Source organism: Micromys minutus, assembly GCF_963924665.1.
Source record: "Micromys minutus genome assembly, chromosome: 16".
In the NCBI taxonomy this organism is placed as follows: domain Eukaryota; kingdom Metazoa; phylum Chordata; class Mammalia; order Rodentia; family Muridae; genus Micromys; species Micromys minutus.
The window spans coordinates 31,063,346-31,084,304 of NC_137985.1; the positions used below are offsets into that span (position 1 = coordinate 31,063,346).

Here is a 20,959-nt window from a genome sequence, read left to right on the forward strand (position 1 = left end):
AGTCCATCAACTATATAAGCACTTAAAACTGACTACAGTTGTCATGTGTATATATTACAGGTTTCTATAAACCAAATCTAACCTCTTCAACTACAGAATAGCATTTAATATATTGAAATCTAGGATTTTCTCCCTTCATAAATACACAGTAGAAAGGAATATACTTGCTTTAAAACACTCAACAAAATACAAAAACAAAAAACAAAAGCCTATCACTTCAATAAGAGGTAACACAATTATAACACTATGAACCAAGCTCAGCCTAAGAATAACTTGCAGAAACTAACTTCTAAAATCTATAAGCAGATTATTCAAGACAAAGTCATTCAGTCTATAAATATATATCTCAAGGTTGTGATTTAGAAATCAAACATTACACATTTTATGGGAAACCAGCTCACGTTTAATTGTGATATTTTCAAATTGTACAAGTGTTTTTTACATCTGCCCTCCCACCCCATGTGTCGACTCTTAAAATGACAGGAAAACATCACCAATCACAGGTTGAATGGTTTAGTAAGTTTACCCCTTCAGTTCCTATATAAAGCACCCAGTATTCCTTAAAACACCAGTCAGACCTGGCAGTGGCCAACAGTAAATTTTATCTTCAGAGTTACGACGTTCAGGTCCTCTGAGCATGCTATGACGCAGTGGCACTTGTCCAGAACTGGTACCATGCCATAGCTGGGGAACTTTAAATGTACCAGCGGGGAAAAAAATTGTTTCCCCTTCAAGGGGAACAAAACATGACTCCTCAAAACCCAACCAGTTTGGATGAGGTCTATCTGTCCCCCATCTCTTTAGCTCCTCTCCCCCCTCCACTCTTTTCCTCTACTGCAGCAGAGCAGTAAAGACCAAAACCTAACCTGAGTTACAAGAAAACAAGACAGTGATGGCTGCAGAGGGAGTGACGTGGGGCAGCCGGATGCTCCTCTACCTCCCACACACACTGTATGTGCTTCACAGAAAAACAGTAACAACAAATTCACAAAATACAACAGTTAAAATTACAAACAAGACCCATTCATCCAGGGGTGCTGGAAGGCAGGAGAAAGTGGAAGGGTAAATGACACAAGGAAAGGAGGGGAAAGTACTCAAATCAGTCCAGGCACAGGAGCTGGCAACAGCTAAAAAACAGCTGGAAAACTCTGGTCCTTCCAGACCTAGGGTGGTGGTAAAAATCCACATACTGGAGTCAGGAAGATTCCAATTCAAAGACAAGGGAAACTGCAGAGGGCCCTTGGCAGTGGGTCCCCGTCTTCCATGGCAGGGGGAGGAAAACAGAGAAAAGAGCTGCCACACCCTCCACCCAGTCCCACCTCAGTGACCTGTAGCAGCTTTCAGTTTGGCAGGAGAAGAATGTGGGGAAGGGAATTTCTCTGCAGAGGATGAGCTGCTCAGGGCTGACTGCAGGTAGACCGTCTTGTGGAAAAGTCTGTTGCTTAAAAAGACCACCAAGGAGAAGAGGCGCAACTGGAAAAGACTGAAAATACAAGAAATCACTCATCAGCTCACAGTTGATCAAAGTAACTGTTTCAAGCATATTACAGCTTGTCTGACTATTTGAAATTTAAAACTACATAGGGAGAAACAAGGCAACAGAATTCAAAGAAATACAGATATTAGATGCATGCATTGATCAGCTACAATATGCACTGGGTGCCGAGCAAGTATCAGGACAGACTATTTCCCTAGCATGCCTGAGTCTCTGAGTTTAATTTCACCATGGGGGGTGGGGGAAGAAATGGGGCATGTCCTGTTACTGCCAAATAAATTACAATCAGCATTTTTAAATATTGGGATGAGCTTTTAAAGGAAATAAAGTTGTATTTTATATTAGTCTAGATTTTTTAAATTTATTTTATGGAATTTAATGTTCATCTACAAATTATGTTGTACACTAGTGTACCTGGTGCTCATGGAAACCAGAAGAGGATACAGGATCTTCTAGAACTACAGTTACAGATGCCAGAGGCACCAAGATACTAGGAATTGACCTGAATTCTCTAGAAGAAAAAAGAGCCAGTGCCCTTAAACCCTGAGCCATCTCTCCAGCCCCATAACCCAGATCTAAAGAGCGGGTCTTTGAATTGTCAGATCACAAAGAACCTACTACTTCCTTTATTACAAAAATGGGCTTTACTCAGTTGTTTATAAAGGACTTATATTCAGTGACTATTGGCTGAGAACTGACTTTGTAGCCCAGTCTGACCTTGAACTCATGTTAATCCTCCTGCCTCAGGCTTCCAATTACTGGGATTAAGATCTGAATGACACCTGATACAACTATTAAGTTTTAAGAACAGGTATAATGGACAGGTTTGGTGGCACAGCACTGGGGACAAGATGGCAAAATCACAAGCTTAGGAGAAAACAGGACAATACAGGGAGAGATAAATACAAGCATGCGTGTCAGTTTGGGAAACATACAATATCCTGTAATCTAGTTGCACAGGATCTGACACCATCTACTGTCCTCCATGGGCACTGCACATACATGGTACACATAAGCAAAATACTAAAACATAAAATTTTAAAAAATGAATCTTAAAAAATAAATTATATATTAAGGTTAGTTTCATGTCAACTTGAAACAAGCTAGACTCACTTAAGAAAAGGGAGCCTTAATTGAGAAAAATGCTTCCAGGAGATCCAACTCTAGAGCATTTTCTTAGTGATGATGGAAGTCCTGACTTCCTTCAATGATGAACAGTGGTATAAGTATAAGCCAAATAAACCCTTTCCAAGGGCTGCTTTTGGTCATGGTGCCTCAACACAGCACTAGTAACTTAACTAGGATGTAAGTCTTATCACGAGTACTTACTATGCTTTTCCAGGAGTCTTTGCTTCATTGGCGCTGATGATGAATAAAGGAAACAGGATAGAAAAGAGGCAGCCACTATTTTAAAAAAAAAGTTCAATTTTACAAGGCATGACTTTAGGAAGAAGTATTACAAGCTTCATCTCTTTACTTCTGAATGTCTAAGTGTCTTCCTCCAGGAAGCAGCATAGAAGATTTTTTTTATTTACATTTTAATGATATAAGTGATGAAAGTCTTACTATTAACTTAAATGTCACTTACTATTAACAACAACAAATCTTCCTAATGGTCAAAAGATGTAAAATGCTGGTTCAGAAGCCAAATAAAAGTTGCTTACTTAAAATATACTTGTATCTGAGTTTTTACTGTCTTAGTCTTTCAAATCCTTTTTCTAGCCAAATTACCTGATAATGTAGGAGGATTGCATTGCTGTGAGGAAAGCCAAGGGCAAGCCAAACCCAAAGTAGTAAGGCCAATTCCTTTCTATGTTTGACAATCGCTGGTGCATTTCAATTCCTAAAAAAGAAAGTCAGCACCTTTAATAAAAGGTTCATTTTATTTACAAAACAGCCAGACACAATTATTTAAGGTTTGGGTCTTTTTTTTCCCTTAAGATTTATCTTTATTTATTATGAGACACACCAGAAGAGGGTACTGGATCCCCTTACAGACAGTTGTGAGCCACCATGTGGTTGCTGGGAATTGAACTCAGGACCTCTGGAAGAGCAGTCAGTGCTCTTAACCACTGAGCCATCTCTCTAGCCCTGAAGGCTTGAGTTTTTTGGGGTTTTTTTGTTTGTTTGTTTGTTTGTTTTTTAAGATACAGAGCTACCTACCATGTGGAACACAGATACAGCATATAAACCATACAAATCTATAAGGTTCTTGATGGTGCACACTTTTGATTCCAGCACTTTGGAGGCAGAGGCACCTTGGTCTACAAAGGGAGCTACTGACCAGCCAGGACTATATAGTAAGACGCTATCTCAAAGAATTATACAAGTGTAATACAAAGTTTCAACGAAAAGATTTTACAATAATCATAATTTCAGAGTAACATTAATTTTAGCACCAGCATCATTTGTCAGGACAGTCTACAAAGCAAAATATCAAAAAAGGATGGCATCTTGCCAGGCAGTAGTGCCTTTAATCCCAGCACTCACTCAGGAGGCAGAGACAGCAGATCGCTGAGTTCAAGGCCAGTCTGGTCTACAGAACAAGCTACAAACAAAAAAAGAATGGCATCTCGAATGAAAGCAGTTACCTACGTTCAGCCACACTCACTGAGATGAATATCTGAAAGTTTTTTTTTTTTAATATAGATCATATATATATATAGGCCAGGCTAGTTTCAAACTCAAGACCTTTCTATCTCTACATCAAAGTGAGTACAAGAATTACAAGTGCTGGACTCTCTAAGAAGCAAAGTCTTCTTACAAGATTCCCAACCCACATGGTGACACACACTTGTAATTCCAACATTCAAGAGGCTAGAACAAGAGTACTAAAGTTTGAAACTAGCCAGGACCATAAAAATCATCAAACCACCAAGATTACACACAGGAAAAATAAATGCACCCTTATAATGTCAACACTCTGGAAGCAGATTAAGGCAGATGAAAGTTCAAGGTCAACCTCAGCTCCATAAGAAGTTCAATGGTAGTATGGGCTATGTGAGAGCTTGACACAAAAAAATAACGCAATGACATAAAAAGAAAACTAAAATTTTAAATTGATAGGATGAAAATAAATCCCAAAGTAATCAAGTGAGCTGGATTTGATACTGCAGATATGTGATCCCAGCACTTGGGAGGCAGAAGCAGGAAGCTGGGAAGTTGAAAGCCAGCCTGAACTAAGAGTGCTCAAGGCCAGCCTGGGTTACATAACAATACCATGTAAAATCAAAATTTAATACTATTCTAAATGCACTGGCATCTGCTTAACTTCTCTGAAACAACTTGTGCCCTTTCTACCAATTTCTGACAGAGCTATATCACATTAAACACTACTTCCCGGACCCAAAGGTTAGTAAACACACTAGGCCAAATGTAAGCTCCCTCTTGCCAGTGGCCTTTCAGAAACTTGCTAAGAGCTGAAATATTGAATAGCTTAGTCTGTGTAACACCAGCATTTCTCAAGTTTCTTTATATGGACTTACCTTTGTTGAACCAACGGTATTCAAAGCAGTACAGTGAATAGAGAAGAGACATATGTAGCAAACTAACCAGCTGACCCACAAGATGGATGGGGAAGAGACTCACAAACATCCCCTGAGGAACAAAATGCAGCACATCATAATTCTAGAATGTAAGACACTTCTTACCCAATCAGAGATGGCCTCCTAGCTGCCTCAAACATTGTTTAATGGTAGGATCAGAATCTCAAATGAAAAAGGTATATGCATGGATCTTATAATTTTATATTTAAACTCCAGCTGTCTCTGGTAAAAAGGCCTTTAAAGTCTCTCCTTTTCTCTTTCCCTATACTCATGCCTTAGTACTTAGTCCTCCCCCCCATGTCTTTTTTTTTTTTAAATAAATGTTTTTAAATTTTTTTATGTATGAGTATTCTGCTGCATATATGAATATGTACCAAACATGTGCCTGGTACCCTCAGAAGTCCTAAGAGAATATTCCATCAACTGGGACCAAAGTTAACAGATGGCTGTGACCATGAAAGTACTAGGAACTAATCCTGGGTTCTCTGCAACAGTACTCTCAACCCGTGAGCCATTTTTCCAGCCTTTTTCTTAAGTGGTTGTGTGTGTGTGTCCTCTTAAATCTCAACTGTGTAGCAATTTTTAGCTCTACCCATTACTATTTCAATTTGGCTTCTTAAAGAGATGGTCACCGGGTAATTAAGGATGCTGTGAAAGCAAGATGACTGAGATCAATATGCCAGCAGCCAACACATGACAGAAAGCAGAGAAAGACAAACCCTAGATGTATATGTATGTGTACGCATAGTCCCCAACTTTATACAGATGCAAAAACCACCTTTGTGAAGTCCCCTGCCAAGAACTTCTTTTCTTTTTGAAAATGTCTCCAAGTGTCTCTCACCTGAATAAGGAAAAGTGCCTGTAGCAAAAGGTTGAAGAGCATGTCAGCAATTATTTTGCTGACACTGGGGAATGGATGAGGTTTCCTCCCTGATACCTCAAATGCCAAGTCAGCTATATCCTGAAATAAAGAACAGTAATATAGCAAACCATGAATTAAACAGTCCCAGTGTTCATCCTGAGAGTTAAGGCTACTACTTTGCTGCTAGAGCTGCCAGGTGAGAAAAGTCTGGCTCAGTAACCCAAGAATATAATGTCATTTTACAAAAACCATAAAGATTACCCAACTGATTGTTTACCTTAAAAAATGTTAAGGATTGAAAACTGTTTTATAGGTCACTAACTTCATAGGCTAAAATGTGTGACCTACTCAACCCAACATAGAACCCAGTCTCCATTTTGTCTTGCACCTACTTGGAACCAAATGGCATTCACAACTTTGCTGAGCACAAACAGGGGGAGCACCCAAAGAGCACTGAAAATTGACGTGAGGAAGAATTCCAGCCATGACCAAACATCTCCATGTAGTGATGGATCACCTAAAAAAAGCAAAGAGTTAGAAGTTTAATTAGACAGAAAGCTTTAAGACCCAAATGGAACTATTTTGCAACTATCACTCTGCTTCACATTCTGGCCACAGCTCTTACTTGAGTAATTACAGCTATGCTCTGCCTGTCTTGAAACAAACCTGCTCACAAGGTGACTACTGAGATGTCATAGGGTCTAACTGCAGGGAATCACCTGGATTGCTTACTAATGGCTTAACTAACTTCCATTTACTTATATATAAAATGGACAGACCATTGAGAAGTCTAAATTAAGAACATCAAATTGCTGGTTTGTTAGGAAGTGCTCAAGAAATTGAGGAAGACTAGAAACAAGTACCTCTAACCTCTATTCCCATCAGGAACAAGATACATATATACTTACCAATAATCCGTGCTGTTACTGATTGAAGCACAGGAATAAACACTCGATAAAACAGGAGGAGACTGAACTAAAGAAAAAAGCCATATAATAATCAAAAACCCTTCTTTAAATTAAAACAAGGCATCAAGTGGTACTGGCACACCTTTAATTCTAGCACTTAGTAGGCAAAAGCAGGCAAATCTCTTGAGTTCAAGGCCAACTAAGCATATTTATTAATACTTAAATATTAAAACAAGGCATTTTGCCTTTCAATATAATGACTTAACAGTTAAGACTGCTAGTTTATAAGTCAAAAGGCCAGAAGAAGTACTCTAAAGAGTGCAGCAAAATGGTACTAAGTATCATTGAGATTTGAGGGACTAACATTCCCAAAGTACAGATACATACTAAACATACAGTTGTGTTTTAGTTCAACTTAAAGCTAATGTCTGAAAATATTAGTAAAATGTTTACATTAAGAAACTGAACCACACTGTCAAAAGCAGTATTTACTCATTCTTGAAACATCTCAATTTCACTAAAGACTACCATAGTTCAATTCATTATAGGTACCTTTTTTGATCTGGGCTTCAGCATCAATAGTTACAACCAGAAACACAGAGAATCTTGCTTATCTGGCCACATCTACCCTTCTCTCATCCCACAGATGTCCTAGCCAAAATGTCCAATGTTAACATAAGTTATTTATAACAATACTAAAATCTGCCAATCATAAGTAAACAAACATTCAGGACTCTGGTTACATATAAGTGAACAGAAATTAAAACACACTACAGATGCACAGAATACAAATTCATATTTGTTGTTTTGGTTATTTTTGCTAGTAAGTTTCTCTTCCTATGAGGTTTCTCTGTGTTACTGTCCTGGCTCTCCTGGAACTCACTCTGTAGACCAGACTGGCTTTGAACTCTGAGATCCAACATGGAGATCTGCCTGCCTCTGCCTCCTGAGTACTGGGATTAGAGGCATGTACCATTTTGCCTGGCTAATATTTGTTTTGAGAGGCAGGGTCTCATGTATCTGATGTCAAACTCACTATGTAGCCAAAAATGACCCAGAACTTCTGACCTTCCTGCTTTTACTAATAAGTGCTGGTATTACAATATTTTAAATTTTTCTGGTTGTCTGTATGTGCAGCACATACAACAGGTGCCCATGGAGCCCCTGGAAACTGAGTTAAAATCAGTTGTGAACTGCCCAATATGAGTGCTCTGACTGAACCCAAATCCTCTCCAAGAGCAGCAGTTGCCCTTAAGTCTGAACCATCTCTCCAACCCCACATTAATTTTTAAAAATGTATTTTTTAATATTCATTTTCTCTCTTGAGACAGTGTCTCACTATGTAGTCCCTAGATGGCCTGAAACTCATTATGTAAATGAAATTGGCCTTCCTCTGCCTCTCAAGTACTTGGATTACAGGCATGCACTACCACCCCTGGCAATTATTAATGCTTTAGCTATCATACAAAATGGAGGGCTTCATTTTGATGTTTTCATTCAGAACTCAATGCTCCCCCTCCTCCATCCCTTATCCATGTAATGATAATCATCAGCATATATAAGCAGCTCAAAAATGAGACAATTCATAGAAACAGTTGAGAATATTGATAATAACAATCTAAAGATACTTGTAAGAATCCTAAAATTTGATGGAATAGAACTTACCCAGAATACTCCACCGTTCCAAGCACAACACTGGAAAATTCTACTAACAATACGTGGCTCACTGGAAAATATGAATTATGAATTAAGCTTATAAGGCATATAGGCTATTTCCTAATATTATCTAGTAACACCATTTTATAGCTTCTGTAGGCATCGTATTATATTTGAGCTCCTAGTGTTCTCTTAAAGGTCTAATTCAGTTAGTAAGAAAAGGCAGGGTTTTTGAAGAACCAGGTGTTTCTGAGACAGGGCCTCATATAGTTCAGGCTAACCTCAAATTCTTGGCAGCCATCCTGCCTCAGTCTTCACAGAACTGGGATTACAGACATGTGTCACCACACCCAGGAGAGACCAGATTTTCTATTTTGCTGTTGTCATTTTGAGACAGGATTTTTACTATGTAGCCCTGACTGGCCTGGAACTATTTGGCTTCAAACTGCCTGCCTCTACCTTCTGTAGCACTACCAGCTCTTCTGGGAGAAAAAAAATTAAAAGGGGGCTAATGAGATGGCTTACTAAGTAGAGGTGTTTGCCACAAGCCTGGAAACCTGAGTTTGATGCCCTGAACTGATGGAAAAGTGGAAGTGGAAAAATCAACAACGATGTCATATGACCCACATGTGCTTTGAAATGGACCTGCCCTCCCAGTAGTAAATAACTTTTAAATGTTCATTTTTATTCTGTGGGAATTTTGCCTGCATGTATGTATATCAGAGTATCACATATGTGTAGTGCCCATGGAGGCTAAAAGAAAATCTTGGATCTCCGGAAACATGAATAAATAAATGCTCTTAATCACTGAGCTACCTCTCCAACCCCCAAATAAAATAAAATTTGTGTGTGTGTGTTATTTTGTTTGTATGTCTGTTTCTGTGTGTCTACTCTGCCCTCTAAAATCTGAGGTAGGACCACATTAAACAACAAAGTCTGGGGGTGGGGTTTATCTATCAATAAATGCAGAGACTTTCCTACAAATATCCATCAAATCAAATGCTTTCTGTGGTGTCTATGTGGCACTCTGGTGTTATCTGTTGTTATGTTTTTGTTGTCCTTTAGCATTGTGTGTGTGAGACATGCATGTGGAGGGCCAAGGACAACTTTATGGAGTTGGCTCTTTCCTTTCAGCTTTCCATGGGTTCCAAGAAAGAACCAAGCTCAGGTCATCGGGCTTGCTTGGCAAGCATCTTTTCCCTCTAAGCTTTCTTACCATAGATTTTTAACACCATGACATTTGAAAAAAGATCCTAGTTTAAGTCAGTATCCTAGTTTGCCAGTCAGTCCCTCCCCTCTGTGATTGTGTGTATAACATTTTCCTATTAAAAAACAAAAATAAAAACAAAAAAACAATAGGATGCTGACATTATATCTTCCTGTGTTTGGGCCTTTATTTTAAACCTAGGCCAGTCATTTACTCAAGTGCCCCTCCTCTGACATCCTGGGATGTGCGCCTGTGCTCACCTCTCTTGCTTCCGCTCTACACTCTGGGCTCTCCTCTGGGCCAAGAGGCTACTTGCCCTTCTTCGACGCTGCTCCTCTCGCTTCTGCTGGATCCGAGCATCTAGCTTCGAGATGGTACAGATGCCCCAGATGGAGTCTTTGATTCCCTGAATATAAGGACATTTTTAAAGAGAGATAGTGGGGCTGGAAAAGACCATGAACCTTTTCTGCCTTAGCCTAGAGGCATCTGCTACCATGCCTAGCCAAAGACTAGGGCTGTTGAGATGGTTTAAAGTAAGTAAAGATTTTTGTTGCCAAACCTGATGTCCTGAGTGTACCACAGAACATAAGGGACTGATTTGTACCTCCATTGCTGTGATAGAAGGCAGGACTTCATAATACTAGGCAGCACCGACGCTCAATCTTTATGAAGAATCACAACAATGGAGAAAACTTTAGTCTAGAATCTTCAACTTACATACTTTTTCCCTATTAATATACACTTTTTTCCAAACCACTCAAGTAGGTAGCTGTATCATGCCTCATGGTGGTTTTTCCTTGGTGAGGACAGGATCTCACTTCATAAGCCAGACTGGCTTAAAACCCTTGATCTTCTTGCTTCAGCTCCCAAATGCTGAACATATAGGCATACAGACCCACATGACCAGCTTAGCAGGCCCTTCATGGTCATAGAGAAACTCTCAAAAAACAAACCAGGGCCAGCAAGATGGCACAGCAAGTAAGAGTACGTGCCATTAAGCTCACTAGCATGGCGCCACATGGGAGGAGATAACTGACATACTGCCCAAGCAAAGCTTCAGTCAGAAGGCAACATTCAAGAAACCAAATAGATCCTGGAGGTTGTCCATGACCTGCTTCTACAAGAATGTGATGCCATTTTGTAGAACAGAATTTGAAGTAATACATCTTTAAAATAAGCCTTTTACCCAATGTGTTTCTAGGCCCTCCGTGATAAGAGATTTGGGGGTACATCCCTCTCTGTGAGCCATCTGCTAAGCCCACAGTTCTTTCTAACATTGATTAACAGGCGCTTAGAATGTCACCCATAAACCTCGAAAGCCATGACTTTCAAAATCTTTTTTCTTTCATTTTGAGATAGGGTCTCATGTAGCCCAGGCTGGCCTCAAACTCCCTATGTAGCTTAAGTGTGGACTTGAACTGCTGATCCTTTTGCTGTCCCTCAAGGGCTGAGAAATGCTTTTATTTTGTTGTCACTGCTGTGCTGCTTTTGAGATGGGTCTCACCCCATGGCCAAGAGTGAGCCTCCTGCCTCAGTCTGATGAGTGCTGTGATTACAGACGTGTGCTACTATATTTGGCTCTAACTAGCATGGTTGCACAATCCTGGCACTTGTGATCAAAGCAAGAGGATCAGGAATTCGTTGTCATCCTGGACTATACAGCCAGCGGGAGGGTAACCTGTCTCAAAACCAAAAAAGGTTCTGAAGCCAAGTTAACTAGAAATACCCAGAAATACCAGGCAATCCACTCAATAGACAGGTTTGTCAACTTCCATAGGATGCAGAATACAAGTTTGGAAGCATGAGGACATGAGTCAAGTCCCAAGAACTTCTTGTAAAAAGCTAGGCATAGCTGCTGGATCCTGAGAATTCTCTGACCAGCCAGGCTTGCAAATAGGCCAATTAAGGTTCAGTGACAGACACTGTCTCAAGGCAATAAAGTAAACAGTAACAGGTGATACAGGAAGACACCTAAAGTTTGGCTTTAGCCTCCACATGAGAATAGGACTGCACCTGTACACCCACGTGTGTGCACCAAACAAATACACACACATAACAGACAGACGGACACATAAAGGCTCACAATTGTGATTCTAACATTTGAGAAAGAGAAACAGGACTGAAAGGAACTCAATCCAGCCAAGGCTGTGTAACAAAATAAAAAAGATGTAGAGTAGTATACATTCCTAGTATTTGGCACACTGAAGCAGGGATATCACCTGAGCATAAGATCAGCCTGAAATACATAGCAAGACTGTCTCAAAAATACCAAAAACTCCTTATTGAGTGATGTAGATTAAAGCCTACATTCTAAATAAAGAACCAACAAATATACAAAATTACAAAACAAGATTTCCTAGTCAGTTTCTTTTACAAAAAACAAAGAAAAAAATGTTAAGGGACAAATTCCTTGAAACAAAATACTCACCCTGCCAAGGTCCTGCAGAAAGGTTTTGACACTGTCAGCCATCTCTTCACTGCCCAGACTATCAATTACAGAGAGAGGGAAGTGCCCCCAAATCACTCATCATGGAGGGCCTGTTAGATGGAGAAAAAGACTTATGTTAAAGATGTATTACTTCATGATCTGTTTCTACATAATGACTCCCACTCTAGTACCGTGAATGAAAGTAAGACTCTGACACTAACAACAGGAACCAAGAGCCTATACTTCTCACTGTTAAAACGTAAGAGTCTTTTTTTCTTCTGAGACGAGATCTTAGTAAGTTGCTCTGGCTAGCCCTACACTTGCAGGCTCAACTGAAACTACAGGAAAATGTTTAGTTAGGCGGCAAACTGTGCTCCTGGACAAGTGGTCTCCCATGAGGCTTGATTTCCCAAACTACTCCTCCTAAATACTTCTGAATTAAACTAATTCCCTTTTGAGAATCTGGAGATAGAAATACTCTCTTAAGCAACTTTTAAACTGGCTATGTAGTCTCAAGCACTTGAATGTCGGACTGAAGAGACAGCTCAATAGTTAAGAAAACTGGCTGCTCTTTCAGATCTAGAGATCAATTCCTAACACTTATGTAAGACCTCTGTCAACCATCTGAACTCCAGCTCCAAGGGCTTCAATAACCTATTCTGGACCTACACAGGAAACTACATGCACTCACACAGGCACACACACAGAAGCTAGACACTACGGTATACTGTAATTCTAGCACTCAGAGGTAAAGGCAGGAGGATCACCACAATTTCCTCGACAGGCTGATAAACATTAAGTTCTACACTGAAAACCCTGTCTCATATAAACACTATTTGTTTTGATTCATTTTATTCATAGTCCTCAAATATATGGGAAATTTTAAGACATAATCTAAAACTACCAATCTCTCAAGTTAGGTCTGTTTTCTAACTTCGCAGAGCCGGTCACTTCACTTCTCTTCAAGGTCTGCATAAGCTGATTTAATAAGCTAGACTAGTTAATTTAATGAAATCTCTCCAAAACAAAACACTGGGGACACAGTTCAGTAGTAGGGAACCTGCCTAGCATACTGTCCCCAGAACCAAAAGGACAAGCGAGTTCATAATAGAAAATTTTTTGGTTTTGGTTTTGGTTTTGAAGACAGGGTTTCTCTGTGCAGCCCTGGCCGTCTTAGAACTCATTTTCTAGACCAGGCTTGAACTAAGAGATCTACCCAGCGTCTTTTTTTTAAGCTTTGTTTATTTTCTGGGTATTGGTGTTTTGCCTGCATTTGTCAGCACATCAGTCATGTGTTACAGTTGTGGTGCTTAGGATTGAGCCTAGGTCCTCTGAAGAGTAGTCAGTGTTCTTAACCAACTGAGCCGTCTCTTCAGCCCCTACAAATAATCCTAAAATACCTGTCTCTCATTTAATTTTCTTTAGAGTGAACTCTAAGGTGAATGGAAAATCTACTTGCAAAAATATGAGAATTTAGGATTCCAAAGTTATCAAGCTTAGAACCTTCAATTTAAGAGATAATGCAATACAGTCAGCTTATATGCAACTCAAACTCCAAAACATAAAAGGATACTCTCCTTGACCTTTGGCCACTTCATCAAGCAAGCAGCACTACGCCGACCCAACTGGACTGATGCCACTCAGAACTGGACAAACAAGGAGTACAGTCAGAAGGCTGCCTGTACAACACCACTTACACCATCTCCTTAGGTCAAATCCTACCCAAAGGCGCTCACCTAGAGAAGTTCCCAAGGTCAGGAAACATCTGCTATTACTCCCACTCCTCCCTCCTTAAAACAACAACAAAACAATCATGTGCACAGATACAGCCAATGCAGTAAGAGTTGTGGTAAAAGCAGTCCATGACCAGGAGACTAGTAAATGTCCAATGATGGGCAGGCAAGACACCAGGGTATGGTGAAGACTATCATAGATGCACCCTTTTAAGCAACTTGCTCATCTACAAATAAAGAAAGGGCAGCAAATTAAAATTCTTCACAGGATAGAGTACAACTGAATAAACAAGGCTGAAAATTCTGGATAAATGTAATCCCATTAAAGAATACTCCCAGTTTGAGGTGAGGAAACTCATCGCTCTAGTTTTCTCCCACAGTCTGGACAGGGAGCTTCAAACATCTGTCATAGCCCAGAACCACTGTGTTGGACTCCTTAACAGACTAATATCTGACTTCTGCATGTACCAACTAACAAAGTACCTACTGACTAAATAAAGCCATTGAAGGAAAGGCCATTATACCATTATACCGTGGGCCTAACTGCTTTCCTATGGGAGAGAACATTTGGTATGAATTGCCCTGTTTAACAAATTGCTGAGACATGCAGAAAAATAACCTGCCACAATTTGAGACCACACACTGAGTGACACAAAGGACTGTTACAACAACAGAGAAAATCAGAATGCATCATCTGGTTCACAGTATTTTACATATAAACGGTTTGTCAACAGTGAGTGAAAGCTAATTACAACAACTTTGGAACTTCAGTGTTCTAACCGAGTCTGGACTTTTTTGTTTAAGCTTTGCAACGAGGATTTTTGTTTAACCCAAGCATCCTGTGAACAAATCACCTTCCTTAAACCTTGAAACACTTCTGGCCATAAATTTGACAGTCGTTAGAACCGATTAAGCATCGACTGAGACATACTCCTGCACTTTCATTATGAAACCACCAGACCCAAATCCCGGAAAGCAGGAAGCCGGCGTTTCCCACTCCAGGTAGGGAAAAGGTAAACACCTTTAGGCATCACCCGGCCACAGTCTGCTTCCTGGGCAACCTGGGGTACTCGGCCCCTTCTCTCCTGCTGCGCCCGGGCAATTGGGGTGAGAAGTCGCCTTTCTTCCCAGCCACTGCCGCGTACAAGGTGCAGACCACGCTTACTCAGGGTCACCGGAGCTAAAGATAGCCCCTCCGCACCTGGGGAGACAGAGAACCTGAGCCCCGCGCGCCGCCGCCCGGCCTGCCCTTGCCGCCCTCCGCGCCCTGGGCCCTTCGGGGGCCGGGGTCCTTGCCACAGCCCCTTCCAGAACCTCAGGAACTAGCTCCGGCCTGCCAGCCCTCGATGGGCCCTGCCGCCCAGGCTCCGACTTGCAAGCGGCTCGAGCCCACTGCCCGCCGCGGCCTGCACCTACCCCGCCACCCTATCGCCGCAGCTCCAGCCCGGGCGCTCGCCCACCGAGGCTCGGTTCGCCTGCTCCGCGCCCGGCTGCCCGCTCCGCCCGGGCGCTTGGAGAGCCGGGGCTGCGCCCACACTGGGCATGCCCGGGCCGCACGGGGCAGCTGGGAAGTCGGGCGGGCACCCAGCCGGTCGCTGGGCAGGGGCGGGGTTAACGAGATAGGGCGGGGCCATGGTGGAGGGGCGGGGCCTGGGAGCCTGGGAATTGTAGTTGGCTGGACCTCAGAGTCCAGGCTCATTCTGTGTATCCAGGTTCAGGCTTCTGCCCCTTTGTTGCCTCCTCCTCCTCAAACCCCTACTCACTGTTGGGTCATCGTTAATCAGTGTCTGTCTTTCTGAAATCCTCTAAGAACAAATGATGAAAACAATAAAATAGGAGTCACCTTGATAATTTGGAGGCTTTCTATAATTAAAGACTAATAAACCAGGTATGGTGATGCCCACCTTAATCCCAGCCCTTAGAAACTTGAAGAGAAGAAATGCTTCCAAGTTCGAGTCTAGCCTTGGCTTCATAGTACGTCCCGGGCTAGGGAGAGCTCTAACACCCTGATTCAGAAAAACAAAGACTCAATAGAGTAATCGGTTATCATGCACATGCACAAAGTCCTGGCTTCAAGTTATAGCATCGCATATTACACAGGCTTGATGGTACAATCTCAGCACTTGGGATCTGAAGGCGAGAGTATCAGAAGTTAGAGTGATTCAGAATTTAAGTAATCAACCACTTAGGCTGTATTTAGTGTGCATTCATATGATGAAATGGTTACAATAAAAACCAAATAGGATTACTGTTTCCACCTCCATCCCACAGGTTCCGTTCTAGTCTAGCTCCACAATTTGTCATGAAGCTTTAGGAAAAGCCACTTTTGCCTTTCCTTTTTTCAGGGTTTTGCCTCTGAGTATGAGAAATTAAATCAAAAGTAAATCAAACATAAGAAAAGCATGTAAGTGGGCTGGAGAGTTGGCTCAGTGGTTAAGAGCACTGACTGCTCCTCCAGAGGTCCTGGGTTCAATTCCCAGCAACCACATAGTGGTTCACAACCATCTGTAATGGAAGTGGGGGGATTTTTTAAAAAGCATACAAGTTATCTACTGAGTTAATAGTGACTGACATATGAACCCTGGGTTTTCTTTTTCTTTTTCTTTTCTTTCTTTTTTTTTTTTTTCTTTTGCAGGGGTTGGGGGAGGCTTCAATGTGTAGCCCTGGCTGTCCTGGAACTCACTCTGTAGACCAGGCTGGCCTTGAACTCAAGAGATCTATCTGCCTCTGCCTCACAAGTATTGGGATTAAAGGCATGCACTGCCAGTTTAGTCAGGGTTTTCCAGAGGAACAGAACTTACATAATGAATATATATGGGGTTTATTAGAATGACTTACAGGCTGTGGTCCAACTAATCCAACAACGGTTACCTGTAAATGGAAGGTCCAACAGTTGTTCACTTCACAAGGCTGGATGTCAGAGTGTACACCAGAATCCCAAAGACGTAAGCTCCACTGCCAGTGGAGGAATGGACCTGCTAGTGAGAGCAAGAACAGGCAAAAGGGAGCTCCTTCCTTTCATGTTCTTATTATATAGGCTGCCAGCAGGATATGTGGGCCAGATTAAAAATGGATCTTTCCATTCCAAAAATCTAGATCCAAGGTGAGTCATCCCAGCTGGGTGTGGTTGTGTACTGCTTTAGTCTCAGCACAGGGAGGGCTGAGGATTAAGATTAAATTCAAGGACAATGGAGAACCCCTTGAAAATCAGAACTAGCCCTGTAGACCAGGCTGGCCTTGAATTTAGAGAGGTGCCTGTCTCTGCCTCTCAATGCTGGGACTAAAGGAGTGTGCCACCAGTTCCAAGCCCAGATGTTCTTAAACTACATTGTGCAAAAAATGGCAATTGTAGAGAAGTGGTAGAAGAGCTAAAGGAAAGTCACATTTTAGTAAGGTTTGTTTTGTACACAGCCTATTGACTATTTTTTTAAATCTAGCCCAGTAGACATGTATAGGGGGCAAGTGCTTTATCATTGAGCTAAATTCCCATCCCCCTCAAATTTCTTTTTTTTTTTTCAACCCAGGGGAAAGTCTTTTCTTTCTTTCTTTCTTTCTTTTTTAAAGATTTGATTTGTTTATTGTATGTATGTGAATACGCTGTAGCTGTCTTCAGACACACCAAAAGAGGGCATCAGATCCCATTACAGATGGTTGTGAGCCACCATGTAGTTGCTGGAAATTGAACTCAGGACCTTGGCAAGAGCAGTCAGTGCTCTTAACCACTGAGCCATCTCTCCAGCCCCCAGCCCCCTTTCAATTTTCTCTTCAAGTTACTTCCCTTATGGTTATAGAGCAGCAACTCCCTACTTTTAAGAAGGAAAGGAAAGGATAATAGCCCTTCTTGGCCTGGTAGTGTAGCTCAGTGGTAGAGACCTGACTAATATTTTTCCTGCCCCACCTTTAAGAGAACTTTCTTGCTAGCTTTGTTTCATTTTTAAGTGTTCCTAGCTCACAATTACCCTTATAGAAAAATGACATCATTTAGGGTGGCCTATTTGCTTACTCTCTGAACTATGCTGCCTCTTCTAGAAGCCTTTTCTTCCCTATTTCCAATCTCTTCTATGACTCTTCACTTCTGTTTCTTCCTATTTCCCTCTACATTCACCAATGCTTAGAGCTGCTCCTGGTAGGAACACCTACAGAATCAAATGCTTATTATAAGCCGTTTAATTCAGCCTCCTATGTGAAAAGAACCTGAAGCCCAGATGTCGAAATCAATGGCAAAACAAATATCTAGACCTCTTGGAAATGGAATCCATGAGATGGCTATTGCTGCAATATGACATCATGTCTAAAAGCAACTTGAAGAGAAACGGATTTGGCTTACATTTTATCACATCTGTCAATGAGGTAAAGTCAGAAGGGGAACTTGAGGCAGGAAGTGAAGCATGAAGGAACATTGCTTACTGACTTGCTTTCCCAGGCTTGTTGGACCTGCTTGTGGACCCAGGCCCACCTGCTCAGGTGTGAGATTGCCCTCAGTGGACTGGGCTTTCTGCCCCAATCATTATTTAAGAAAATCAAGCCCTATAGACTTATCTACAGGCTTTCCTTGATATATTATTGCAGTGCCTTAGGAAACTATGAGAATTAGATCTAGAAAAACAGATAGTGGGATGGCTCCATTTTTTGGATTTATTTATTATATATATATAATTACATAATTACACTGTAGCTGTCTTCAGACACATCAGACCTCATTACAGATGGTTGCAAGCCATCATGTGATTTGTGGGATTAAAACTGAGGTCCTCTGGAAGAAGTCAGTACTCTTAACCACTGAGCCATCTCCCCAGCCCCCATCTATGGGCAATCTAATGGAGACTTACTCTTAATCTGGGTCCTCTTCCCAGGTGATTCTTTACCTAACAAACTGATGACAAAGAACTAATTAGGACAGCTCTCTTCCATTTCAATGGACTGACAATATTCCCTGCCCCCAAGTTCAAGAACCATTCCAGAATAAACTTCCCCTTTCCCTGGTATGTCAAAATATTAGCTTCCTGTATATCTCAAAACAAACTAACAAAAATCACGATTAAGAAGAGACAGTCTTAAAATTTTCTTTCATCCTTGGTGAGTAAATCTCTTCAAATGCTTATTAGCAAAAACTACAAAGAAAGCTAGGTTTTTGCTTGTTTGATTGTTTGTTTTTGAGACAGGGTTTCTCTGTGTAGCCTTGGCAGTCCTGTCTAAGTAGATCAGGTCAGCCTCGATCTCAGAGTTCCTTCTGCATCTTGAGTGTTGGGATTAAAGCATACCCCACTCCTGCTCTTATTTAGGAATTGTATTTTTACTAAAGCAAGCAATTCATCTGCTGATGCTTAGAAATCTCATTCTAAGAAAATTTAAATCATTTAATAATAAACTGATTCTTGTATTTATCAACTACAAAGCAGCTCTTCCTCCAAACTTTATTCTCTCTTTTTTTTTTTGCTTGCTCATCAATACTGTCATTTTATTAGCATAAGTTAATAGTGCAAAATAATGAGTCTGTGATATTATTGCCATTCGTTGCATTGAACGTGCAGCAGTTTTACAACGTTTTCATGTTTTATTTGTTATAATATTCTACTGAGTAGAGGTACCATAATATCTAGCCATTTTTTTCATTATGCTACATTTCAAATTTCCTTTCCATCTATATAAATAATGCTCTGACATATATATTTGTCCATAATGTTACCAACATTAATGTTTATATAACTCAGTGAACCTGGAGTATCTAAAGCTTCAAGCCCTGACTCAATGCCTATCCCTGGTATGATTTCTAAGAAGATTCTCCTGACCTCTTACAACAATACTAAGATCATTAAACCAATAGAAATGGAATGTCCCAAATTGGCTTCTTTTATGAAAAACTCATATTTGTGCATAAAAGTTAGCCTCTCTATATTGCAAGAAAAATAGAAAATAGTGGTATTTTAGTGATACAGCAGAGTATCAAGGAAGTTGCCATTAAGCTGGCTGAACATTTTCTCAATTGTCTAACCCTGTTTTTCCAGACATCATCTACATAACACAAGAACCGCATGATTTTAATCATAAGGTAAAAATAATTACGAACTAAGGCATTCAACACTCCTTATGGTTGGAACATGGATGTCTGATCAATGAATCTGAATGCCAGTCAGGAAAGGATGGTCTTGGTGTGGCCACAATGAGGGGCTGACAGCCACAGTAGGAGACAGTTTCAGACGGATCTGGAGTCTCTGCAGGATCTGGTGAGTAAATGAAAGCCGGGAAGATGGAAGGGATTTACCCAGCTAATCAGCTAGTAGGGGACACAAGTAGGCCGCTCTATAAGGGACAGTCATCTGTACAGTGTTCTACCACACCACTGAAAGGACAGCGACCTTCTAGAAATAGCCAGTTCTGAGGCCTATACTCACTTGATGTATATATTCCAATGGAATCCAGCCATCTGAGTTCAGAAAAGCAGTGAGCCCTCAGCTGGCTTGCAAGAATATGAGGATAATGCACACTGGAGTTCTGCCCTGCTATAGGAGGTGGGCACAAACGCTCACAGTGAGGCAGCACTGTCACACTGTCACAGTCTGACGTTTGATGCAAGCTAGCTCAGAAGCACTCTTCTCAAAAACAGTCCCTTCATGTCCCTGAGGTGGACACTTTCCATTTCCATGCAGGTAAGAGTTACAGAGAGAGGTGTTATACTGGCTGGCTTTGTGTGCACTTGACACAAGCTGGAGTTATCACAGAGAAAGGAGCCTCAGTTGAGGAAATGCCTCAACTAGTGATTAAAAGGGGAGGGCCCAGCCCATTGTGGGTGGTGCCACCCCTGGGCTGTTAGACCTGGGGAAAACAAGCCAGGGGATATGAGCCAGTAAGTGACATCCCTTCATGGCCTCTGCATCAGCTCCTGCTTCCTGACCTGCTTGAGTTCCAGTCCTGACTTCCTTTGTTGATGAACAGCAATGTAGAAGTGTAAGCTGAATAAATCCTTTCCTCCCCAACTTGTTTCTTGGTCATGATGTTTTGTGCAGGAATAGAAACCATGACTAAGACAGTTGTGCTCTACAACAGAGCAAAGGCCTCTGGGGGAAACTCTTGTTGCACAAAGATAGCTTTCTTGACTCTTCAGTGATCTATCGTTTAACAGACAGA

At 41.2% G+C, this 20,959-nt stretch overlaps 1 protein-coding gene across 4 annotated transcripts; it reads right to left on the minus strand.

Moving 5' to 3' along the window:
- Positions 1–386: 386 nt before the first annotated feature.
- Positions 387–15,385, minus strand: EI24 (EI24 autophagy associated transmembrane protein). 4 transcript variants are annotated; one of them, XM_080930008.1, is made up of 12 exons: positions 15,251–15,383; positions 14,856–15,035; positions 12,102–12,211; positions 9,934–10,079; positions 8,476–8,536; positions 6,811–6,877; positions 6,295–6,419; positions 5,882–6,001; positions 4,981–5,092; positions 3,227–3,338; positions 2,825–2,899; positions 387–1,483 (listed from the first exon to the last, which is right to left on the minus strand). In XM_080930008.1, exons 3-12 carry the CDS (start codon positions 12,141–12,143, stop codon positions 1,321–1,323), a joined length of 1,023 nt encoding a protein of 340 aa, XP_080786134.1. In that variant the 5' UTR covers positions 12,144–12,211; positions 14,856–15,035; positions 15,251–15,383; the 3' UTR covers positions 387–1,320. The 4 variants fall into 4 exon arrangements, with proteins under 4 accessions (XP_080786134.1, XP_080786135.1, XP_080786133.1 ...); XM_080930009.1 differs by lacking the exons at positions 14,856–15,035; positions 15,251–15,383 and adding exons at positions 13,685–13,747; positions 13,838–13,858; XM_080930007.1 differs by lacking the exon at positions 14,856–15,035 and having other exon boundaries at positions 15,251–15,385.
- Between the last annotated feature and the right edge of the window lie 5,574 nt (positions 15,386–20,959).

What these genes read in the sequence shown, in the direction of transcription:
- EI24 (XM_080930007.1), bottom strand. Translation starts at nt 12,143, where the DNA reads ATGGCTGACAGTGTCAAAACCTTTCTGCAGGACCTTGGCAGG. An exon ending in TTCTGCAGGACCTTGGCAGG is followed by an intron (nt 10,080 to 12,101) that starts GTGAGTATTTTG and finishes CCTTATATTCAG; the next exon opens with GGAATCAAAGACTCCATCTG. An exon ending in AAGACTCCTGGAAAAGCATA is followed by an intron (nt 1,484 to 2,824) that starts GTAAGTACTCGT and finishes TTGTATTTTCAG; the next exon opens with TCTTTTCCAGTTGCGCCTCT.